The following is a 25515-nucleotide window of genomic DNA, read 5'->3' as shown; positions in this document are numbered from 1 at the left end:
CATTTGCTTGTAGAAGTAGATCAGGCCCCCAAACTAGGATTAGCCATTCTTGCATTACTTATATGGGCAGCCCATTCTCAAATGACTTGTGATGGGAAAGTTCCCGGAAGTGTTTGTTCTTCTGAAAATGTACCTCTTGTACGAAGTGAAGTACCAGGCATTCATTACTGGAGGTAGAGTGACAGCAGGCCCTTCCCGGATGTCCTACTGTGGAAGTGCAAATTCTTCTGAAATTCTTCTGAAATCCTGGAGATCTGAGTAAAAGCATGCACGTCTACACTACCCCGGGAACCAATGACAACAGTTCTTTCCATCCTTCTTAAGAACTGAGTTTGGGAAAGGACATATAATAAACTAAACTACCTACTGTCTGCCACATAAAATCATATGCTAATATGAGTACTTCCAGTATGTAGCTGAAAAACAATGCAATGCTGTAAATGTCTGCTCTCTTGAGTTAAGTGGGGCTTACTACCAGGTGAGTTTGCATAGGATTGAAGCCTGTATCATGAAGGAAAACAGAAATGGTGTAACTGATCCTTCAGGAAATGTTCTTCACATCCTGCCAGGGTTTTCTTATTCTGTAAGAAAAACTAAAAACTAAGTAATAATATTTATGTTGTACCTAATTTTACTAACGTATGCTTACTAAATCTATTATGTCCATGTTAAATTGAACAGATGCCTCTTCCAAGCAAAACAAGGGTTTCAAAGGGTGTCTCCAACTGCATAGCGGACAGTCGAATTTCATCTCTTCTGGGGATTCAACGCGCACAATATGCATTAATCTCCCCTTCACGAAGCACGCGCGTCTTCCGAGTGCACACATGCTTCTAGACGCGCGGTTGAAAAAGCCAAGACGCGATGGGGGGGGGGGGGGGAGCGGGAGGCTCTCCTGAGGAAGAAATTTCCTAGCCGCTACACGGCGCTGTGGCCTCCAGAAGAAGAAGCTGGGCGTCTTTCTTTCCCGCCTCTCCTCGACTTGTGCGTAAAGGGAGGAGCGAGGGCGAAAGCGGGGTAGTTCTGCTCTGCGCAGCCGGAGGAAGCGGGGAGAGCTGAGCGCGCGGCTGAGAGCCCCTGCCGTTCGCTAGCATGTCAGTATCTCTTCCCGCCCCGTCCCCGCTTAAAGCGCTCGCGGAGCCGGGCTCACCATCATTGCACAGCCGGGGATGCGCCCGGGTCGGAAGAGGTGGTGCCGGGGAGGTTACGCCTAGTTGAAATCCCCTCCAGCGGGAAGCAGGGCTCTCCACGGGGCGACACCCCCCATTCTCTCGGGGCGTGGGGGGGGCAGAATCGCGTGCCCGATTTTAGGGTGGCCCCTACGAGCGGGGGGTGGGGGACCGGCCCGGCGGCGTCTGTCCTGTGGCATCTCGGAGGAAGCAGGAGGCTGTGTCCATAAAAGGGCTTGGACCTCTTCTGGCAAGGAGGAGAGGCTTCTGCGGGAAGCGGGCGAGGACACCCGTCCCTCCCTCCCTCCTGGGATCCAGCTTAGTGACTCAAGTTAAAGACTTGCAAGAGTTTCTTAGTCCAGTACTGTATTTGCGCGCAGGCACGAGTGAGCGAAAAAGAAAGGAAAGGGGGAAATAATATTAGATGCCCGCTTCTCCTTAGGGGGTGCCTCCTGGAGAGCGGCCCCCGGAGAGGAAAGGCCTGCCGTTAAGGAAGGGAGCGCCTTCCCCGGCTGGCCGCCCCTTAGATCGGTGGAGGCGGCGGGTTTCTAGCGCGCTGGCAGGAGCTTTGCTGACACCTCGCGTCGCTTCGTGGAAAGCTCTTTCGAGCTGCGATTCTGCCCTAGGGGAGGCGGACGAGGGACGCCAATCCACCGGTCTAGGAGCCAGAGAAGGGGCTGCTGGCAGTTGCTTGGAGCAGAAAGAGCGAAAGGGAAGGGATGCAGCAGGGCTGACCATCGACCTCAGCTGAGCCACTGCACAATGACTAACATCCGCTCAGAGTTCAAAGGTGGATTCCCCAGGGAACTGAAACAGAATATTCCCGCAGGTGCACACGGGACAAGGCAACTGAAGTGCTTCCTCCCTAATATCTAACCCACCCACCCCATTACTGAAATGGGTCGCTCTTGTAATCTATCCATATTGCGCCAGAGGGGCTGTAGCATCCTTGAATTATAATAATGAGTCTCAGGAGAGAGGAGTACCATGTGTGTTGCCAGTGCAAGGCACACTGCCTCCTCTATCATCCTTGGATTTGCCTTAGGCAGGGCTGGAGGATATTGCTTTGGGCATCAGCCGTTTATTAACCAGTACCTCTGCCTCTCAGCAGTGAACCCATCCCTAAACCCTGCAATGTGTAGGTGGCTTTTTATTGGAGTTTTTGTGTTCCTTTCACTAGGAGGAGATTGAGAACCAGTGTGCAATTCAGTTCTCTTTATAGATGTACACCTGAGAGGCAGCAATCCTATATACTTACTCGGCAATATTCTGACTAAGCATGCATAGGATTCAAGTGCATGTGTGAATGAATCTGGGTTTAGTTCATGTAGTTCATTTTAAAAAAAATTTAAAGGCAGTGCATGCTAAGGCCTTGAGGAGGACCAGGCATTCATTTGGAAATAAGTGGGATGTGAGAAGCACTGGCATGAACTCACCTTTCCTCAGCATTAATTTGTTTATAGAAGTGACCTTTGGTCTCGACTCTTCCTGTGGCTGAAAATGTTTTATTAGGGTTTCCCTGCGCTTTGGTAATTTTAACTGTGATCTATTGACTGTCCTCTCTTTTGGGTCTAGACAGTGGTTTTTGCAGCATGACTCTTGGGCAGAATAACTAGTAGAGAGGGTTGGGGATGGAAATCCCATAAAGAACACTGATACATCCGTTCACCCATGGGAAAGGATGTGTTGTTGGCTGGCAGATCCCAATTTTACTAAAGAGGGCCAAGCCATCTCTTGAGACTAACCCAGCCACAGGTACAGGCATCCAGGACTTGAACTGTTTCTCTCTTGCGGAGACCTAGTTCTGATTCTCCACTGCCCAGTGCTTTGGATGAAGTGCATGTGAACTGCTTGCATAATCAGGAAAAAATAATAATATGTGAAAGGGACTCATAAGTGCACCAGTACTAAAGCTTTGTTTTATTAGGTCCCTTCCAACACTACATTTATATGATTGTATGATTATTATGTATTAAATTTGTATACCACCCTTCCATCTAAAGATCCAAGGGTGGTTCACAACAATAAAAGACAAAATGAAAATACCAAATCATAACAAACCAATGAACTCCTCACCTTCCACAACACTTATAAAAAGCCATAGAATGTTAATCAGCTGAATGCCTGGTTGAAGAGAAACTTTTTTGCCTATGTAATGAAGGCGCCAGGCGAGCCTCTCTTGTAGAAGAGGGTAGCCTACTGTGATACCAGTGAGGCCAATGGACACTAACTAGGGAAGGTATGGCCAAATAGCCTGTCTGTTGAAGCTACACAGCCACTATCCCCCACATCCTTAGTGGGCTGTATCCTAGTGAGTGGGTTGCAGGCACACAAATTGAGGTCCATTTGAAAAGGGGTTTGTGAGTGCTCCAAAATAGGATGAACATTTCATTTTATGCTTTTGTAAGATTCTCCCTTGCAAAAAAAGGGTAATTGCAGTTCAGTGAAAGCAAATGTAAAGTGGGGCAAATACAGTGGTACCTTGGTTTGCAACCGTTTTGGATTACAACCACGTCAAACCCTGAAGTGTGTGTCCCTTTTTTTGGATTACAACCTTTTTTCCCTCCTTTTTTATTACAACCATTTTTTATTTTTTTTGAGGCCCCATTGGCGAAAGCACGTCTTGGGTTACAACCTGTTTTGGTTTACAACCGGACCTCCGGAAGGGATTATGGTTGTAAACCAAGGTATCACTGTAAATAAATCTTAACTTCACATACATGCTCATGGGATCTGAAGTGGGGTTGACTGAGCAGAAGCAAGATTTTGGGGTCATTGCTGTTAGCTCAGCTAAGATGTTGAGCCAGCCTGCAGCAGCTATGAAAAAGGTGAATTGCATGCTGGGTTAGGAAAGGGAAATAAAACTGCCAATATTGTAATGTTGTTATACAAATCTGTGGTGCAGCTACAGTTTAAATAATACCATGTACAGTTCCTTCACCTCAAAAAGAGTATTGTAGAGCTGGAAAAAGTTAAGAAAATGGAAGCCAAAACTGCTCTACAAGGAAAAGGTATAACATGTGGGGCTTTTTTTTTTAGCATAGAGTAAAGGACAGATGTGATAGAAGTGTATAAAATTATGTATGGGGTAGAGGTAAACTAAGAGAAGCTCTTCTCTCTTTCGTAATACTAGAACTTGGGACTGTCAATGAAGTTTAATACTGGAAGGTTTAGGGCAGATAAAAGAAAGTACTTCTTCACATAACACATGCTCCAGTACTGTATTAGAAAATCAGATATAAAAAGCTATGTGCCAAATGTAAAAACCAGGGTTACAGTTGCCAAAACGGAATGCCTAGTTGCCATTTTTGGGCCACATTGGCTTGAAAGACATATCTTTCACCATGACTTTTTGGTTCCTGAAATTCATTCTGATTGTGCAGATAAAATATAATGGGTATAATTCTATAGGATGTGTTGCTATTGTGTGAAAACAGGCAAGACCCAAAGATCCCCAGGCATGCACCTCCAGATGGTGGAGACATCAGGCGCCATCCTGGGGGCTGGACATCTTCACTTGGTCGCATGTGAATTTTGAACACTGGACACGCATCTTTAAACTATGGAATTTGAGCCCCCTAGATATAGTGATAGCCACCAACTTGGATGGCAGAAGTTCGTTGTAACTCAGCCCCATAGAAAGCACTGAAAGGGGGCTTCATTATGACTGACTTTAAGACTACATTCTTGTACCCAATTTCTTGGGAGTAAACCCCGTTGCTCAATGAATTTACTTCTGAGTAGGCATGTATAGGATTGTGCTGTCAGTGCCTTTTGTCCATTGAGGCATAGTCACGATTCCCTTTTGCTTGGTTATGTTTCCCGTCCGACAATGGGTAAACAGCAGTTCCAGTTATTCAGAGCTCTATGAATATATGAATGTTTTCTGTGTCCCCAAAAGGAATATGACTGTTTCCCAGAAGTCAGGATCTGGAAGGGAATTGAAACTTAATTGGTATTTTTAATTCCATTGCAGGAAAAGCTGTGTTGGGTACATTAATAGTGGTAGGAAACAGACCACCGCATTGCCTGTGGACAGTCTAACCACCTTGTCTTGTCCCCAGTTTCATGAGTTTTGTGACCTTTTACCAAGGAGTGTTTGTTGGTAGCAGGTGCGTCCCAAAATTACCTGAGACACAGAGCAGGTTTGTTTCCTCCTTGTGTTGCACTATGTGTTGACACTGGAAGACAGCACAGGAGAACAAGGCTCTGTGCTTTGAGACCTTGTAAACAACATCCTTCCTGTCCTTTCTGGAGACCGGGCAGGATGAATGTCTTCATGGCAATGTCCTAGTTCTGCCCAGTGGATTCCCTGGCCTCCTCACCCCACCCCAGTAGGCCTGGTTTCCATCTATTACTCTAGTAACATAAGCTCTGTTTGGCTCTGTAGATCAATCCACTGTTGACATTGAATAAGCCAAAATTTATATGTTCATAGAACTGGTGTGTAGGTATAACAGCTTGGAAACATGCCTCTAATCAAGAAGGTAAAGTACCTGTACTAGCAAAAGGGGTTTTGTGCTGTGGCAAGAAGGCATAGAGAACTGAAAATCAGAGGTGGGGAATTTGTGGTCCTCTAGATATTGCTGGACTCCGACTCCCTTCATCCCTGACCATTGGCCATACTGGCAAGGGCTGATGGGAGTTGGAGTCCAACATCTGGAGGGCCTCAAGCCCCTCCCACTCCACCCCTGTTGTAGACTAATACAGTGGTACCTCAGGTTAAGAACTTAATTCATTCCGGAGGTCCATTCTTAACCTGAAACTGTTCTTAACCTGAAGCACCACTTTAGCTAATGGGGCCTCCTGCTGCCGCCGCGCTGCCGGAACACAATTTCTGTTCTCATCCTGAAGCAAAGTTCTTAACCCGAGGTACTATTTCTGGGTTAGCGGAGTCTGTAACCTGAAGCATCTGTAACCCGAGGTACTACTGTGCAAAGGCTAGTCTGGGTTACTACCAGCCTTTTGCTTCAGCAGCCTCATTTTGTGATGTGTGGAGATGGAAGTATTGGGGAGGAGTTAAGGCATGGCAAGCAGCAAGTCTAGTTTGCTTTCCTTGCCCACCTGCTTTATTTGCTGTTGGGTGGTTGCTAGCCCTGCTCCCTTTCCTTTCTACTCATGATAGAATTCTGTTACCAAAGTGAGTTGGCTGGATGCTTATTCGGGGCTGGATTCTCAGAATCTAAATGGGTTCATTTCTCCCCACCACCACCACCCAAAAATAGAGTTCTTTGATACTTCAGCCTACACTTGGACCTAGGAGCTGTAGTGGTTGAAGGCATCTGTTTGGGAACCCCATAGACGAAGTCTGTGTCTGCTGCTTTGTTGTTGTTGTTTGGATGGGTGCCAGCCTTTGGCTCCTGTCAGGGCTGGGCTGGGCTACTCAGCACACAATTTACATTCCAAAACCTGGGTGTCAAGTAAACAGACAGCTCACTCTTTAAAAGAAGAAATGAGCTGTAGGCGCATGTGTAGCTTCCTGTCGTGCTCTTGCGAAAGTAGACGGTTTCCCTTGAGCCTTAGCATTGCAAGCAGAATCTCCAAAGGAGGGAAGCGGCACTTCAGGCAGCTCCCATTTGCCACAGGTATTTGACACTTCTTTTCTTCTGCCGGTGGTCTTATTGTGGAGCAGGGGAGGGGAGCCTGTGACTCTTCAAGTCTAGCTGGACTACAGCTCCCATCAATCCTAACCACTGGCAATGCGGGCTGGGGCTGATGGGAGATGAAGTCGAACAATGCCTGGAGAGCCATGGGTTTCTCATCCTGTTATGAAGGGATCCTGTAGCAAACATGTATACTGTGCTCAGACAGCTGTACTAGAGGAACAGGCAATATAAAACTGGGATGGACGGGATATAAAGTGTGTAGGTTTGGTGCCTGTTCAGAATTTTGAAAGTTTGGGACCAGGGTATCATATGGGTCAGGCTGTCATGTGGGCCTGGTTCTGAGAGGCAATGGTAGAAATTGAGGAATGAGGGATGCTCTGCTGGCTGTTGTTAAGATGGATAGAATCTTCACCTCACACAAGGAGCGATTCTCATCTAGTGCTTCTCTAGTAGGTGTGGATGAATGGAATTAGTTCAGCCTCTTCTTCTCTTCCTCCAGTATGTGTAGAGTGTGTTGTTGATTTTAGCAGGAGGGGTAGGGAATCCTAGTGCCCAAGTTGGCAGCAGGATGCTTAGAAATGGAAAAAGGAAACACTGTGTGACATTTTTGGGTGGTATTGCTAGTGAAGTGTTGTGATGACACTGCCGGCTCATTTCCAGAGCCAGGATCCTTGAAAACAAGAAATCCCCTGTAGCAGTGCATGCCTTGGATATAGAGGTTTTTGTCAGAAAAGCTACTTGGACCAGAACTTGCAGGCCTGCCTGGTAACTTGGAATTTAGTGCAAGTAGGGCTTCTCAGTCTACCTAGGGGTATTCTATTTTCTGATTGCCCTGTTCTCTGCTAGAGTGCTTTCCAAAACGGTCTGTGAGTGATGCAACAGAGGTCATTCACGTATGGTGCGTTAATTTTCTCATCTCTTCTTCAAGGGAGTCTTGTATAGTGCACACAAGGGAGGTTGTATGATTTTTATTTATATTCTGACCTCTGTGTCATTAATTTAGTCATGGAATTCAAGGCAGTACAGTGGTACCTCGGGTTACATACGCTTCAGGTTACAGACTCCGCTAACCCAGAAATAGTACCTCGGGTTAAGAACTTTGCTTCAGGATGAGAACAGAAATCGTTCTCCGGCGGCGAGGCAGTAGCAGGACGCCCCATTAGCAAAAGTGGTGCTTCAGGTTAAGAATAGTTTCAGGTTAAGAACAGACCTCCGGAACGAATTAAGTACTTAACCTGAGGTACCACTGTATGTGCATGGTTCACAGGCAGTCACTCATCCAGGCAACGTGGCAGCCTGTTTAGCTCCAGCAAGGTGATAGGCTCATGTGCCTTCACGCCATACCTCGGGGCTCTTCCCTCCAGGGGGGCTTATGACAAGTGCCTTTTCTGTGTATTCTTGGACACCTGATGCTGAGCAAGCTCCCAAAGCAGTTGAACACCTGGTGCTTAAATCATTTTGTAATGTGGATGCAGAACCTACATGGCCGAGAATGTAAATTCAGGTTCCCTTTAGCAGTCTATCCCCACGTTGGCAATGCTCACAGGTGACAAAGGTAGTCCAGAGCAAACTTAGTTTTTGTGTGTGCATATCTGTTGCTTGAAGGCAGCCTTCACCCAGGGGCGGAGGAAGGGGGATGTGGTGGGGGTGGACCGCCCCGGGTGTCTTCGCTGAGGGGGGTGACATTTGGTGCTCCACAAACCTGCAACGCCTAAGCCTACCCCGAGCCATCAGCGGGGGGGGGGGGAGCTGTGCCACTTTGCTGGTGGTATTCCCCCCTTCCCCCTTTGTTCTGACAGCTTGGGGGAGGCTTGGGAGTCGTGGGTGGGCAGCGTGCTGAATGTCTGCCATGGGCAGCTTGCTCCACCCCTCCGAGTGGCTCGCTCCGACCCCGACTGCAGGGCGCACACGTCACTCCCTGCACCCAAGCAGCTATCCCATGCCTGGAAGGGCACTCCCGCCCCCCTTGGGAGCGGGCCCGCCCTAGGCAGCGCAGGCATATGCTCCACCGCTGCCTTCACTAACCTAGTGCCCTGCAGATGTTTTTGATCGCAACACCTGCTAGCTCCAGCCAATGGGGCCATGCTGCGTGGGGCTGATGGGAATCACAGCCTAAAACATCTGGAGGTCAACAGGATGGCAAAGGCGGTGGAAGCTGGCATAGTGCATGGTTAGAGAACGAGCTGTGGTTGGCAAACCAGTGAAAACCTCGCCTTACCAATCATCACCTCTGTCAGTTTATTTGTATGTCCCTTTCTCTCAAGAGCTTCCCCAAATGGCTTAAGATACAGAAGAAAATAATGAAGACAGCGGTGCATAGCAAAATGTTAGTATCAGCCTATCAAAAGAGTTCAGCAGTAATTTTACATCCATCTTTATGTCAATCATGTACTTGTTTGGTGGCCTTAGGCAGGCCATTGCTTTCTCAGCCTCAGCCGCCCCCCATACGCCCCCAATCTGTGATGCTGGGTTAATAAAACTGGTCTACCTTACAAGGCTGTTGTAAGGGTTACTTCAGTGGAATTCATGTGAAGCACCTGGAAAAGTGCCTACGTACTTAGTATGCATAATTAGTAATAAGCATGAGTAATTGATGTTTGTGAGAGTTGATCAAAATAGTTTTAGACCGTTGGACTGATTCTCTGCCCTGGTGGGAATGTACTCCTGTGACTTGAGTGGGCTGCTAATGCAACAACTTTGGAAAGATGTACATTAATTCTTTTTGGTGCACAACCAAATTTTGTCTTGAGGAGCAGTCCTTGCCGGTAACTGGAGGCACAAGTTGTGGTGTTCTTAGCCTTTATTGAGAAAACTCTTGGTACGAGACACTTCCTTCCCCAAACATACGGCTTTTCCAGTAATGTCACAGAGCACCTTTGCATTAAAGGTAGCACGGGCTGTGTTGAAAACTTGTGTGAGGGGGCTACATCTAGCCTCTGAGATGGGACTGAGTCATCTGCTGTTTGTGGGTAAATGAGAGCAGACATAAGCAATCGTGAGGACTTAACTGTGCATGTCTGCAGATGCAACGCAGTATTGTCAAAATAGCATTCTCTAAACTCAATGCTGCAGTAACTGGATGATGCTAAGGCTCTAAAGCAATACCCTAGAGTTCCCTCTGTTTACGTGGCTCTAGGATTTGCCCTCAGCTAATGTCCCCGTCATGAGAATCTCCTCAGCCCACCTTTCGGAGGGCATGTTCTGTTCCTATTTCACAACCTGAGTGTAGTTTCATAAGCTACTTCATAAAGGGTTGTGAAAGGATGAATTTTATTGTTGTCTCTTGGGTGTTTTTTTCACCTTCCAGTGTGGCTTCCATTTGGAGGCTGCCTCACGGGTTTAGTGAGAGTCTATATGATAACGTTGAGTCTCACCATATGGAAAGTATGGAGAGCCAAAGAAGAAAGAGCGAGGGGGAAAAGAATGAATGAGAACATTTTTCTCTCCGCAGTCTCCTCCATTTCCTCCCAGGCAGTCTGGAGAGAATTCTCTGTGCTGTCTGAAACATCGGAGAGATGAAGAGTTAAGGGGACAAAACTGTGTAAATGGAAGCCCACCTTCCCTCTGTCACATGAACACACGAAGATACCTTCATATCATTGCTGTCTGACTCAGTATTTTCTATATTCTCAACTTTCCAGGGTTTCAGGCAATGGTCTTTACCAGCCCCATCTATGAAGATTCCTGAGTTGAACTTGGGAACTATTTTATGCAAAGTGTGTGCTCTGTCACTGACTTACTATACCCCTTGCACTTGTATATACCCCACCACCACCTCCAAAAATATATAGAGAAGGATAGAGTTGTGGCTAGACTTGCTAACATTCACTGGGGGTCGGGGTCCTGCTCAACACAGCTGCCTCTCTGCAAATTCATGAGCCAACCAAAGGACAATGAGATTCATACAGTGTTTGAACTCTCACTGTGGGCTGATTCTTTAAACCATTTGAGGCTCATCTGTGACATTCTGGACTGGTTAGGGGAACGTTTCAACATACCACCTGCTTGCAATTTGCCAAACCTATAGCTGAGTCCCCTTCTGGGAGATTTTGGAGGAAGTGGCACATTGCATTATGGAGACATGTGGAAACACTTGCTTGGCCAGTTCCCACGTGCTCCAGATGAGACAAAAGTGGTGATGTAAGGTGGTCCTTGGAATCATTGCTTCCATTTTGTGTGGAAGATTCTGCTGGATTTTTTTAAAAAAAAAGTAAACAGCCTTTCACAGTTTGGGCATGTTATTGGTCGATGCACATTCTATGCAAATATTCACTTGAATGATCTGCAGTGTAGGCAGATGCAAAAAGAAGACAACCTATGTTGCATATTTAGGTGCCATCTCTTGAGAGGAGGCGTGACTGTCCTGAAAGAAGCCACCTAGTACCTAAGCTATATCAGAGTACCTTCAATTTTAAACCACTCTTGAATCAAGGTCCCAACTAGACTGTTGTAAGAAGGGTAAAGAAGCCAAACAGAACCTGAGTTTTCTTCTAAGGTGGATTGCTCTTCACACATAGCTTCGCACATAGTCGTATCTGTCTGCAGTCTGGCTGCCCAGGAATCTCCATGGCCATCGTCATCTCATAGAGTACAGAACATACTCCCATAATTGTGAATTAAATGTGGGAACATGTTGGCAGTTTAGAAACTCCTAGAGCTTGAGTGGGCCTTCCAATGGACAAGGGATGAGTTGCATTCAGCCAGACTGCACTTACATGAATATAGTAAGTGAACCATGTTATGTACTTCTGTTCCTTGGGAGGGTGTACACCATATTTCTGTATGACTGAATCCTTTTCAGTCCCCAAGGGAAAAATAAAAGCCGAGTTTCAAACAAGCATTTATAGGAATTGGCTTATAGTCTACACTGATTCCCAGATGTTTTTATAGTAGAACTGGATTGGGAAACTTGTGGCCTTCCAAATGTTGCTGGACTCCCAACTCTGATCAGCCAAAGCCAGCATGGCCAGTCTTCAGGAACTGTGGGAGTTGGAGAGCCACAGTTTCTCCAGCACTGTAGCAGAGGATGCAGACTAGATGTCTTGTTACGCATACCCCAAACCGGCACTTGGTAAAAGACCAAGTGGAAGGATAGCCAATGCAATGCCCTCCTAATGTTGTTGGACTACAACTTTTCATCAGCTGCAGCCAGCATAGCCAATAGGGATGTTGGGAGTCATGGGCTACAACATTAGAATCACACTGCCTTGGCTATCTGTGCCTTTGTAAGACCAAGAGCTAAGGCTGTCTTGGCATCTGCAGCCCTTTGCTTTATGGGATGATTACAGAGGATGTAATCATCCTTCCGCTTGGGTTTGATCCTGGCAAGGTGAGGTTTCCCTGCGAAAGGGTTAGTAGGTCTCTTGGAACTGATTGTGCACTGCAAACACACTTCATTGTGTTTGTGCTTTCAGGAGTGAGTCAAGCTCCCTGTGTCCCATGTAACGTTTCGCCGCTTGGTCCTCTGGTGGTGAGAAGAATGGGGTCTGTTTCAGAGATACTCACAGCGGTGCCCCTTCACCAGAGGCCCGATCTCCTAGAGGCCTGTGCCGACCTCATCAATGAAGAGTGGAAAAGGAGCAGGACCTCCCGCATCCACTCCCTGCAGAGATCCAGCAACAGCTTCCCCATGTGCCTGGTGCTGATTAGGACCCAGAGGTCAGTGGAAGACACCGCGGAAGGGAAGACGGCCAAGAGTCAGTGCCAACTCCTGGGGCATGCCAGGCTGTCCCGTGTGGTTGGCCAGCCCAAGAGCTTGTTTGTGGAGACGGTGGTTGTTGCCAAGGCCCTCCGGGGAAAGGGCTATGGCAGGAAGCTGATGGAAGCTGTTGAGCAGTACGCCAAGTCCCGCAGCTATAGGCGCCTGCACCTCACCACCCACGACAAGCAGCAATTCTACGCCCACCTGGGTTACAGCTTGTCCAAGCCAGTTCAGTGTGCGGGATTCGCGAGTTCCCTTGTACCTATGGAGTTTCTGGAGAGCTTCTCTCCCCTTCAGCAGGACAAGGAACTTCCCACAGGGCCTGGGAAGCGTGAGCCAAGTGCATCTTGCAGCAGGAGATGCGGAGCAAGCCTTCCTCCATTGCCACCTTCAGCACACCTTTCCACATTCACGGTTTGCTCAGCGGCTTCTCCTCCCCCACCACCCCCATTGCTTCCTGTTCATTCTTATCTGCCAGCAGCCGCCACCATTTCTCCCCCTCCCCGCCTGCCAGCTTCTGTAGCTTCCCACAGTTCCTCTTCCCAGGCCATGAATGCTTCTGTTCTGCCCTCGCAATCAGCCACCGTGCCTCTTTTTGCTGCAAACCTTCCTCCCCCTCCCCCGCCTCCTCTTCCTCCACCTCTGCCCATGGCCCTTTCGGCAGGCCATCCCGATTCCTGCAAATCTGCCTCTTCTGAGCCATCGGGGGACAAAGCCCAGAACCAGCTGTTTCTAGAAACGCCATATCGTGACCTGAAAGGGCGGCCCATATTCTGGATGGAGAAGGACATCTGACCCTTTCACCATGTGCCTGTGTGAGTGTGATGAAGATGAAATGACGGCTGAAGGAGCAGAGATGCTGAGAAGAAAAGCTCAGCTTCGGATCCAGTGAGATGGGCTGTGAGAGAACTATTCTAACACAAACAAAGCCAATAGATTCTATCTTCCATGGTTGTTTTCCCCAGAATTCTTTTCAGACAAGAGCCCATTTTCATGCCATAAAAATGTGAAATTCGCTTAGACAATGATCTATTTTGGATATACTTTCAAGGCCATCCACTGTCCCCCATTGTCTTCCAGTGGTGGTTGCCATAGCTGAGTGGGTGGGCCTGTGCTGAGGCTGCCTTGCCTTCAAGTTTGATGTCATTTTATCAATAAAGCACCTCTGAAATATCTGAACCGTCTCCTCTGACTCTGCAGCGGATGCACAGATAGGTGTATTTCAGAGCCCATGGAATTAATGCTAACAGAAGTCAGTGCAGTAGGACTAGGCACCTGTTGGAGGCAACAGTGTCCGCACAATGATTAGATAAAACCGAGAGAAAGACGTATTTTGGTAGGATAATGTCAGAACAGGCTGGACCTTCACAAACGCACACGATTCTAATTTGAAACCTGTATCATTCTTTGGCCTCTTGGTCTGTTCTGGGAAGCCTGCATTCCAGAAATATGTTTGTAATAGAATGCTTGCTTGATTGCAAAGGTGTTTTTTAATGGTCAGGTTAATGACATGGTCTGAGGCAGAGATCAACTTCATAGCCTAATTTAACTGTCGTGATGCTATCCTCTTAATAGATGAGGTAATGATCACAGTTAAAAGGAGCCCGGTGAAATGAGTGTCCCTGATGGTGGGCTGGATTCTGCTAAATAGCTGTGCTATTGGAAGCCAGCTCAATTAGACCTGCTAGCATAATGGGGTTCTCCTTCCTTAAGCCATGTTCTTAAATCAATGGGGGGGGCAGGATAACCACAGCACAGCATACAGGGGCGGGGGGAGAAGGGAGATTGCTCTGTCAGGGCATTTATGTTTGCCTGATGGAACAATTTCTTTAGCAATACATTGAATGCCAATCAATGTGTAGTACTTTCACTCTTGAGCAACCACTATGAGGCCCAACAATTTGGAATTACAGGATCGGGTTCCTACAGTGAAGGACACGTGTTAAAAACTTCTAGGAAAGTCAAGTCTCTCTCCACCCCGCCACCCAATTGTGTGTGTTTAAGTGAAGGTGCTCACTGTTCCTTCTGTGACTATTTGTTCTTAAGCCTGTGGTTTCATTTCATTTCAGTAATTTATCATCATCAATTATTTGTATGCCATCTTGCCATAGTTAAATTTTGCTCAAGGCAGTATCCCACTTCTAAGGCAGTTTCACGCTTTACATGTTAGGAACATCCCTCTATATATTAATTGTGTGCCTTTGCAGACACGTGTTGGTCATGTGCAGATGCCACATTTTTTGCAGGTAAGGTTGAAATCATTTGCAGACACATGTTAAAACTGTAGTGCGTGCGATGGCCCTAATACTCTTTCGCCTTCAGTGTGCTTGTAGGAAGCATACTTGCTGTTTTTTCTAAACTAGGCTGGCTCAGCTCTTGCTATTATAAAATACATTCTCCATTGAGGGGGACAGTCAAAAGTTTGACGTCTGTTCCATGGAGCCCAAAGCTAGAAAATAAATGCCACAATTTTGTGGAGAATTACATCCCATGTCCTATAGTCACAATAGCATAATACAGTAAGAGTAATTAAAGACTTTGTACAACCATGAAACTATTTTATCACAGAAATTTAATAAGTCTCAGTCTGGTGCAACTTCGAACTTCTATATATAAACAATTATTATTATTATTATTATTATTATTATTATTATTATTATTATTATATCATTACATTTACGACTTCAAAATCTTGACAATTCCTTCTTAAGAATGCAGAGCCCAAGCCCATTTGGAATTTCCTCCTTTCCAGCCTTGGAACAGCAGTCCTGTGGATGCAGCTGAGAAAAGGCTGCTGTAGGAGAGAGTGCAACTTTTATGTGTCCGTTATCAAACAACAATTCCACATGCAGGCTATTGGGTGCTTGATCACAGATGCTTTCATTTCTGCATTGTGCATTGTGTGCTGAGGTTTCCATTAACTGAAAAAAATCTCCAACTCATACCAAGTATTGACTCTTGCAATCCCTCACCCGAAACTGTACAAATGGCATTGCAGGTACAATGCAACACAGCTGCCAGCTTGTGTATTACCATCTACATTGTTCAATACATTTTCCTATGAAGCATTTTCATTTAAGTACATGTGAAGAAGCCATGTTAAGTACATGTGAAGAAGCCTGCTTATATTTTTCCAGTAATAATGCTTGAAACCACACCAGTAGCTTTGTCCCTTGTTTCTTGGAAGAGACAATAGATCTGTGTGGTTTGCAGGATTCCCACATTTTATTTCCAAAAGTCTGGTCACCTTGGGTTGTTTTCCTCTGTACCTACTACTACTACTACTACTACTACTACTACTACTACTACTAATTGAATTTATATACTGCCCTATACCTGCAGGTCTCAGGGCAGTTCAGAGTTCTAGTTCCTCAAAGGAAAATGAAGTCCCCCCCCCAAAAAAAACCCCTTATACAAAGTTCCTCTGATCATACAAATAAAATCACGAATGTATGCTCTGGACACCTCTCTTTTGTATGTAGGGATTGTTCCTCTTCTGTGAAGGTGTTGTGGAATCTGACACTTTCTGCCAAAGAAATTGACCATGCCACAAGTATTACGCCTTCAATGTTTCATCCTTCTCTGCACATTATAGGTGATTTATGTGGCATGAAGCAATGGAAATGGACAGCAAGTCAATAGTAGGGTTCATTATTTGCATGCAGATCCAGGAGAGCCACTGCCAGTCTAGAGATGGACAACACTGAGCTTCATAGACCAATTGTCTGATTCTAATTTAAAGCAGCTTCTTACATTCCTAAGGGGAAGGGATACCCTTGATTGCCTGACAGACAGAGCAGCTTCAGCTCTGCTTCTTAAACCCTTTGCTGGGCCTGTTCACATGAACCGTTCACTATGATGGCTGTTGCACATGCACAGAATTGGCCACGTAGCTAGTTCAGCTAGTTCAGTTCACATCTGGCCAAAACATGGTTGATCTGTCTGAATTCAGTCCAGTTTGTGTGTGCTGATCTGATTGTATGAGACTTGAGCACAGGCTGAAATAGCAACATGGACTATATAGCAACATGGACTATATAGCTTTAACAAGTTAAATAAGTGTGGGATTTTTTAAAAAGTCACAACACAACAAGCTGCATTTTAAAAAGGTCAGTCCAGATTACAGACCAGAGTCTTTCTTGGCTTCACACCTTTGCTCTTTCGAACCCATCTCCTGCAAAAGTACACATCACTGATGTAGCTGGGAAAGCCTCATGCTTTAAGCACCATACACAGAAGACTGATAAGGAGATTGCTCCAAAAACTAACATATCCAGACCCTGCGAGCATCATCTGAGGCTCTTCTCTGAGTGTCCCCTAAAGACAGGTTGAGAAGGTGGCAATTAGGGAGAGGGCACGCCTATCTATGTAATGCTCTCCCCATTGAAACCCTCCTGGTACTAACTCACGTCTTTGGTGCCAGGTTAAAACCATCGCCTACATCCCAGAATATGAGAAATATTTGATGGAATATAATTAGGCTTATATGTTTGGGGTTGCTTTTTAGTTGTAAATAATGTTATTATTGTTTTCTTTTTAGGGATTGGTTTGGGGGTTGTGTGTGTTATGCTTCTGAATTATTTCAGTTTATTGTTTTATTATTGTTGGGACCGATTGGTTTCAGGTGAAAAACAAGTTAAATAAGTCACAACACAACAAGCTGCATTTTAAAAGGTCAGTCCAAGTCATCAGACTCTGAAGCATGTGAATTGGCCTGTGTAACTACACATTAGCAGCTATTACATGTTCTTCTTCCTCCCACACTTGCTGCCTTCCACAATGAACTTGGCAAACTGCAAACCATTTTGAGTTCTTGTTTACTTCTACAAAAACCTGTAGATTTAAACCTACCAAGTTGTCTGAACAATCAGGCAAGGAAAAATGAATTTTTGTTATATATATATATATTTTTTTTTTACTTTCTGGTGCAACGTAAGTCAACAAAACATGATTTAGTTAACCATGACACTTGATTAGGGATCTTTTACCATAAGAGCAGAATCAGCTTTCTGACCATGCTGCCATGAGGTGGCTGCCCTGAGGCAACCATACAGGTAGCAATTGTTTTGAGTCTGGCTCAGTTCTACTGAGTAACTCGTTCTGCCATGATATAGCCGCCCCACATAGAAATGGGGTGCAGTAGGTGATGATGTCATCAATTTGGGTACTAACAATGCAGCTGGGCTGGTCACATCAGCACTTCTGGCTCAGATGTCCTGTGGAATGAGAAGAGCGGACTGCAAGCTTGTGGAGTAAGCGCAATTATTTATTCAATTTACTTCCCTCTCTTCCGCCTGAAGGAGCTCAAGGTGACAAATATTATTCTTATGTTATTTGTGCTATTTGTAAGTCCATTGTTGCAATTTATTCCACTTTTCAGTGTGCAGGAAACTCAGCCTACAAATAATGGGAGGGAGGATTCAATAAAGTGATCCCTGTTGCCAGCTGTCTGCTCTTAAGACTTCATAGTAGAGGGAAGCAGGATGTTTTCCTGCATGTAGATTAGCACATCAAAATGTTTCGGTATTGTTAGGGATGGTGAGACTATAATTTGGTTCATTTCTACTTTTCCTATCCAACTCTCCCATACAAAATTCCTCGATAAACAGATTTTTCTGGTGGGAAGTTGGCTGGGCTATGATTGGTGCTTTTATATTCACCAAATTCACCAATATGTAATTTTAAAAAACCAGAATAATGCACGCCCTAGCCTTGATCAAATTGTTGCAGTTGTAACATACTAATCTTCAAATCTTCTTCCCCATGAATGGCGACTCTTGCTTCTACTCCTAGGCTAACATTACCTTCATATATTCATTAATCCATATTGCTGTACACACCTGGTTCATTAATACATCACTCCTGAGTCGAGGTTATAAAAGCTGGTGAATTATGCAAATCAGCATGCCTTCTGAGAAGGAAATGGTGGAAATGACAAATGAGTTCTTTTGAACTACACAAAGCCCAAAAATCTGTTTTCAGCATGAGAGCTGAGCTTTGAAATAACATGAAATAAGCATGTGAGAGTCTTGTTCTCACATTACAGTACTGAGTAACCAAAACCAGCATCTATACCTTAGTGATTTAAGAGTTGTAAGGGTAAGGATTCGACTCCAGCACTTCCCATTTTACATATTAATGTTTTAATTATGCAAAGAGGCTTTTTCAAGCCTGGGAGTGTGATTTTGCTGTACAGCAATGTCCAATTCCTGGTTGTCAAGTCCCATCTCTGAGCATGTGAGGCTATTTCTAACAGCTCACTTAATACGATAATTCTTAGCTTGTATGCCCAGGGGTGCACCTATGGGATGGTGAAACTGGCCCCTGCAAAAATCTCCCCAGATTGCTCTGACCAAGAGAGTTAGTTGTGTGGGTCAAAAGTCGCAAGAGGCAGATTGCCTGGATGACAGAATCACCTCAGAAAAAATTGAGATACTGGAGTAGAGGGGGTGATTTTAGACAAATAATGCGGCTATTGCGGTAAAGTGGGTTTTTCAGGGGGAGTGCATCAATACAGCTCCTTGCCAAGGGCGCAAGAGACCCTTTTTTGTTTCACCCCTTCTGTGCACTGGGCACTTCAATTTGTGAGTAGATTTGCATAGATCTTTTCTGCAATAAGGAACACTTTACACACTTAAGTGAAGCCAAATATCCTTAGTAAATTCAAAACTCTTGAGACATCTAGCAGTAGCTTTACACCAAACTGTGGTTAGAAGAAAAGATGGAGAAAGGAAAATAATGCTATGATTTCTATGCATTACCATAAACATGAAGATCAGAGTGCACATCATAGCAGGAAAGAGGCTAAGAGAAAGGACATTTTGTCACACCTGTTCCACTAAAAGGAAATATTGCAATGCAGAGAGATGATGGCTGGGGTTTTCCATGCTGGCTCAGGAAGCAGAATGATCCCAAGATGATGGCATGGCAGTAAGCTTATCTAGTCCCAAGATGATTGCAAAACCAGTCAATGAATTGGCCTGTCTAATAAAGTTTGAGTTTGAACCCTGGTGTTCCTTTGCAGGGATGGGGTGGCCTGGGGGTTTGTGTATGATGACCTGTTGGCTTCAGAGTGGCCATGTGGTTCTGATCCTAAGCCACACCTGATTCAATGGACAGGCTGGCTCAGACAATATGCCCTATTAATTCATTAGCTTGTCTCTAGTTCAGAGGCTAGCTAGCTAGTCAGTAGTTCAACTAGGGAAGGATCCTTGCATGCAGTTTCTTAGGTATTATTCTAATCCTCCGTAGTGCAGTGTTAGAGTGGGAAATGAAGCCAGAGGGGATGACACAGAGCAAACAAAACAGAACCAACAAGTGGAAGCAGCCCAGTTGGTGTTTTGGGCTTCTCCATTGTGGAAAAATACCTGGCAGCATAGATGCCTGTGTAATCCAAACAGCTTCTGTTCCCAAGTAAGGTGACTTTAGGTAAGTTTACACATCAGCCAGTACAGCCAGCTCTCCGCTTCCTGGTGTTCAGCCTTTCCCTCTCCTTGGGTTTACCTCATGAATTTATCTTCCTTAAAACTTAGACACATAAGACACTTACCCCAAGATACCTTGATATTCAAGGTAAGCAATCCCATTTGGAATCCATGTCAAGCCCAGATATCCAGGTTTAAAATACAATTTTAAATATTGTGAGGCTAGTTGAATTAATTATATTTATGTTCCGCATTTTCTGAAGGAGCTCCAGGTGACTGGCATGGTTGCCTCTTCCCTGTAAAATCCATGAGACCTTGTTAGGCCTCCTTGTATGGTGGTTTGGGCCAAACCATGGTCACCTGTCACATGATAGCAGGTGCAGCCCCAGGGCCCAATTCAGAAGGAAAAATGAAGAGCGCAATCTTAAGTTTGCAGCTGCAGGTTTAAATTTTAATCACTTCACATAATATGGTTCCAGGTAATTGCTGAATAGCATTCTTGTACACCTGTCAGAGCGGCCTATGGAGGGTGGGCCAGTTCTGGATCCAACCTGAGGGGGCCAGACCCGCCTACCCCACCTCCCTGGGCAGGGGAAGAATGATTTCCAAAGCCACCCAGTGATTTATGGGGAGCATGGATTCAAAACTGCCTTGCTTACCTTGGCACATCATGTCACCTTGGTAAGCCGATTTGAACCTGGCTGTCCCTAGCCATAATCTGAGCCTAACTGCTACACTACCCTGGCCCTGTGTGTCAGATATTGAAATTCGGGGGAAGATCTTACTCTGTCTTTCCCCTCTCCCTGCCAGGGTGCACATTTGTAAACAAAGCAGGAGGGGCCCCAGAAGAGACATTGGCTTCTTACACCCACCATGATCCTGGACAGAACCATTTCAGTCCGCATCATCTTCCTCCTTGGGGTCATCCAGTGCCTGAGAGGGTATAGCTGGGAGCAGACAACAGCCAGCTCTGTTTTCCAGCAGGAGCCATTTGTGGTGGTGTGGAACTTGCCCACAGCTAAGTGTCGAGAGCAATTTGGGATCACCCTGCCTCTGGAAGCCTATGGCATTGTGGAGAACAAGGACAATGCTTTTCGTGGCCAGAACATAACCATTTTTTACAAGAACAAGTTTGGGCTCTATCCCTACATCTCCCCAGATGGCAAATGGCACAATGGAGGGATACCTCAGAAGGTCGATCTGAAGAAGCACCTGGAGACTGTCTCAAGAGATGTTTTGGAAAGCCTGAAGCCTGATTTCCAGGGACTGGCCGTGGTGGACTGGGAGGAGTGGCGGCCTCTCTGGAGGCGGAACTGGGGTCCCAAGATCGTGTATAGGGTGGCCTCTGAAAAATGGGCAAGGAACAGAAGGCCTGATGAACCCCTCACGGAACAATCCTATGTTGCGGAGATAGAGTTTGAACAGGCAGCTCGGGCCTTCATGGAGAGAACTCTAGAAATGGGGAAGTCTCTGAGGCCACAGGGGTTCTGGGGCTTCTATGGGTTCCCTGACTGTTTCAATTACAACTGGGAGAACGAAGAGAACTACACCGGTCATTGCAACCCCACAGAGGTCCAGTGGAATGATCATCTCATGTGGCTCTGGAAGGTTTCATCTGCCCTCTATCCCAGTATCTACCTCCCACCAAAACTCCCAACATCTTACCACCAGAGTTATGTTCACCACCGCCTCAAAGAAGCATTTCGCGTGGCACAGTTTGGCGTGAAGCAGCCTCTCCCTGTAATCGCATATTCCAGAGTCTCCTACAGACATTCTCCACGGTATCTGACTGAGGTAAGAATTGAGAGGTGCCAACTGCGTACGATAGGCCCAGGCACTTTTCATCAATGGTAGCAAGTGAATAAAGGTTAAGGCTGCAATCCTAAACCCACTTAACCTGGGAGTAAGCCCCACTGAATTCAGTAGGACTTACCTCTGAGTAAACACAGCCAGGACTGAGGTGCAGATCTCTTACCTAGCTGGAAACTTCCTTCTGTGGGGAATATTAGCTGCCACCATACAGTGAGGGGGGAAAGTATTTGATCCCCTGTTGTTGTTTTGTCTCTCACAGCTGCAATAAACCTACCATTAAAATTATGGACTGGTCATTTCTTCATCAAAGGGCAAACGGCCAAATTTAGCAGGGGATCAAATACTTTCCACCCTCACTGTACATTATTCATTTATTATATTTTTATCCTGTCCTTCCAAGGAGCCTGGAGTGTCACAGAAGGGGTATTTCATTACACTGTTGTCATAACAACCCTGTGAGGTAGGCTAGTTAGGCAGAGAGAAAATTATTGGCCCAAGGCCATTCAGTCAATTTAATGCTTCAGATGGAATGTTGCACCATATATATATATATATATATATATATATATATATATATATATATTTGTTGTTGTTGTTATTGTTGTTTAGTCGTGTCCGACTCTTCGTGACCCCATGGACCAGAGCACGCCAGGCACTTCTGTCTTCCACTGCTTCCCGCAGTTTAGTCAAATTCATGCTGTTAGCTTTGAGAACACTATCCAACCATCTTGTCCTCTGTCGTCCCCTCCTCCTTGTGCCCTCCATCTTTCCCAACATTAGGGTCTTTTCCAGGGAGTCTTCTCTTCTCATGAGGTGGCCAAAGTATTGGAGCCTCAGCTTCACGATCTGTCCTTCCAGTGAGTACTCAGGGCTGATTTCCTTAAGAATGGATAGGTTTGATCTTCTTGCAGTCCATGGGACTCTCAAGAGTCTCCTCCAGCACCATAATTCAAAAGCATCAATTCTTCAGTGATCAGCCTTCTTTATGGTCCAGCTCTCACTTATATATATGTGTGTGTGTGTGTGTGTATGTGTGTGTGCACACACGCACACTCACAGTCACAGTAACTAATTAATTGAGGCACTTCATTAATGCTGCAGCCAGCTAGGCGTGAACAGGAAGCAACTAATTAACTGCTTTAATAGAAAGGTGTTGTCAGGGATGGGGAATCCTTTTGGCCCGGCTGGCGACACCCTCATCTTTCCACAATTCTGTGCGCCAACTTTGATAGGTGGGTGGAGCAACCCATTTGTCAATCATCTCATAACTATGTTCCTCATGGGGAACTTGGTAACAGACAGTCTGGTAGGCCTGAGCTCACTGCCCATCACTGATGGGTGATGACTTCAACCTTGCTTTCCACAGGAATTGGCTGTATGATCACAAACCCTGTAAGGCACTCAGTCACACAGGTTATCCAGCCCCATGTCAGGTGTGGGGGAATTAGCCTTGCAGGCCAAATGGGGGTCCATCCATCCTGGACCAAATTTGGCCAATGGGCTAGAAGCTGCTGATTAACTGGAATTTCTGGATTTAGGGAGGAGAAAGTGTGGGTGAGCAATAGCTAGAGGAAAATGCTGCATAAACATAGAATAAAATGATGTACAAAAAGGGGTTCACAATCCACATTCCTGTGGTGTCTGGTTAAGCAAATTGGTCAGACTTTTGAAGCATTACAGAAACTACAACTCATGTTTGACCTGAGAACTTAATTGGGCCAGAAAAATTCAGTGAAAATCTATCCATTGTAACTAGCCAGAAAACCTGCCTAATGCAATGTGCTAATATCACCAAAGTGATACGTTGCACTTCTCATGTAGAAAGCTGCCCAGTGCTAACAGTTCTCTCCTTTTCTCCATTCAGGCTGACCTGGTGTATACAATTGGAGAGAGTGCAGCACTTGGGGCCGCTGGGGTTGTGCTCTGGGGTGACCTCTCCTATTCCCAGTCACCGGTGAGTATCTCTGAAACAATGTCCTATCCATCTATTAATTCATGAACCACCTTTATATGCTTCGCAATTACAACATTTCCTGAGAATACCTATAATGTATTCAAATACAGCCATACCGTGAAACAATCATGCAGCAGATTTAAACAATTATATTAAAACTTTTACTATTTAACGGAAATAAAAAGCTATTTACCTGGCACCAAAACAGGTGCCAGCATCCATGGGGAAAGCATTTGATCGGTGGGATGCCATGGCCAAGAAGGCCCTCTTCCTAGGATATACAGTGGTACCTCAGGTTACATACGCTTCAGGTTACAGACTCCGCTAACCCAGAAATAGTACCTCAGGTTAAGAACTTTGCTTCAGGATGAGGGCAGAAATCGTGCTCCGGCGGCGCAGCGGCAGCAGGAGGCCCCATTAGCTAAAGTGGTGCTTCAGGTTAAGAACAGTTTCAGGTTAAGAATGGACCTCCAGAACGAATTAAGTTCTTAACCCGAGGTACCACTGTACTTCCTAAGTTGAGAATCAGCCTGAGAGAGAAAACAGATACCCTCTTTGCCCACCTCATCGGTAGCCCAGCAGCTATTCCCTTACTTTCCAGCTTTGGTGGGGATAGGATAACTTGTTTCTCCCATTCCTCTCCCAATTTTCTTGATACCTTGACTAATGACCATGCTCACCTGCCCATGTGGTTGGTTCTGCCTAAACAGAAATGTCTAGAAGCTCCCATCCTCAGTGCCGATGGGTCCAATCCCTAGAATGTACTGAGCTGTAATCCTAGCTTTCCATCTTCTAGGAGAGCTGCAGGAGCCTCAAGCATTACATCACCACGACGCTGGGCCCATACATCGTCAACGTAACCACGGCAGCGCGCATGTGCAGCCGTGAGCTGTGCCACGGGCATGGACGTTGCGTGAGACAGGACCCTGGCGAACTGGAAGCCTTCCTCCACCTGGACCCACAACAGTGGGAAGAGGAGTCCTCAATGACAGATTTTCCAGATCAAGACATGTTCGCATGGGAACAATTTCAGTGTCACTGCTATCCACAGTGGACTGGAGCCTCGTGTGAGACACCGCTGTGGCTGGAGCCTGTCCTAGGACCGGATTGTAGTCGAGCTCAACAGTATTACAATATATTTCATGCAGGGTATGTCAGCAATGTTGTTGTGAAGTCAAACATCTGTCCTCCTTCCATTTACAATGAAAAGACAGAATTCCAATAACACATCTTTGCAGATCCAGCACTTTACTCCAAGGGCAGTTTTGATGATATCTGTTCTAGACATTTCTCGAATGGGTGACTCTTCCGTTTTTCAAACAGAGCAGGGTCTGGATGTAGACAAATAGCAGACACACACTTTTTCCTTCTTTGATGGTGCACTATAATTTAAAAATGATCTCAGGTGTAAGCCTAAAGTAAGTGCTTAGGCATTGTTGGGTTTTGAAACTGTAGCCAAACACATCTAGTAAAATAAAGACACACTTGGAAACCCTAAAGAGCTGTAGCATGAGAGCACCTTACACCTTCCGAGTTCGTATGTGATCTGGCAGGTGGAATCCTGGGAAATGGAAGCATTCACTACCACCATGAAAGTCATCCTTGCACACCCTTCCTACACTTGTTAGCACTACAACTTAAAGGAGACAGATGTCTGGAATTTGGTGTCATAACTACCTTTTCGTAACCACTCTGTCTCTTTCAGTAAAAGCTATGAGAAAGCAAGTGAGTTAGAAGGCTTCTCTCATTCACTTTTCTCCCTCAGTCTGTTTTTTTAGCACACTTAGCTGAAGAACTATTATGCAAGATTTGGGTTCATTTCCTCTCACCTGTGCTACTGCTACAAGGA

The 25515-nt window shown here is 45.7% G+C and overlaps 2 protein-coding genes across 3 annotated transcripts; both read left to right on the top strand.

The window, feature by feature from the left end:
• Positions 1–988: 988 nt before the first annotated feature.
• Positions 989–13651, top strand: NAA80 (N-alpha-acetyltransferase 80, NatH catalytic subunit). The gene is made up of 2 exons (XM_053377437.1): positions 989–1094; positions 12190–13651. Exon 2 carries the CDS (start codon positions 12255–12257, stop codon positions 13269–13271), a length of 1017 nt encoding a protein of 338 aa, XP_053233412.1. The 5' UTR covers positions 989–1094; positions 12190–12254; the 3' UTR covers positions 13272–13651.
• On the top strand, positions 1008–25165 carry HYAL3 (hyaluronidase 3). 2 transcript variants are annotated; one of them, XM_053377425.1, is made up of 4 exons: positions 1008–1094; positions 20711–21694; positions 23577–23666; positions 24463–25165. In XM_053377425.1, the coding sequence occupies exons 2-4, from the start codon at positions 20774–20776 to the stop codon at positions 24889–24891; spliced, it is 1440 nt and encodes a 479-aa protein (XP_053233400.1). In that variant the 5' UTR covers positions 1008–1094; positions 20711–20773; the 3' UTR covers positions 24892–25165. The 2 variants fall into 2 exon arrangements, with proteins under 2 accessions (XP_053233400.1, XP_053233401.1); XM_053377426.1 differs by lacking the exon at positions 1008–1094 and adding an exon at positions 4464–6754.
• The last annotated feature ends 350 nt before the right edge of the window (positions 25166–25515 follow it).

The sequence above is a fragment of the Podarcis raffonei genome, chromosome 2 (assembly GCF_027172205.1).
Source record: "Podarcis raffonei isolate rPodRaf1 chromosome 2, rPodRaf1.pri, whole genome shotgun sequence".
In the NCBI taxonomy this organism is placed as follows: Eukaryota; Metazoa; Chordata; class Lepidosauria; order Squamata; family Lacertidae; genus Podarcis; species Podarcis raffonei.
The sequence above is the reverse complement of the archived record's forward strand: the minus strand, read 5'-3'. Positions and strand labels throughout refer to the sequence as shown.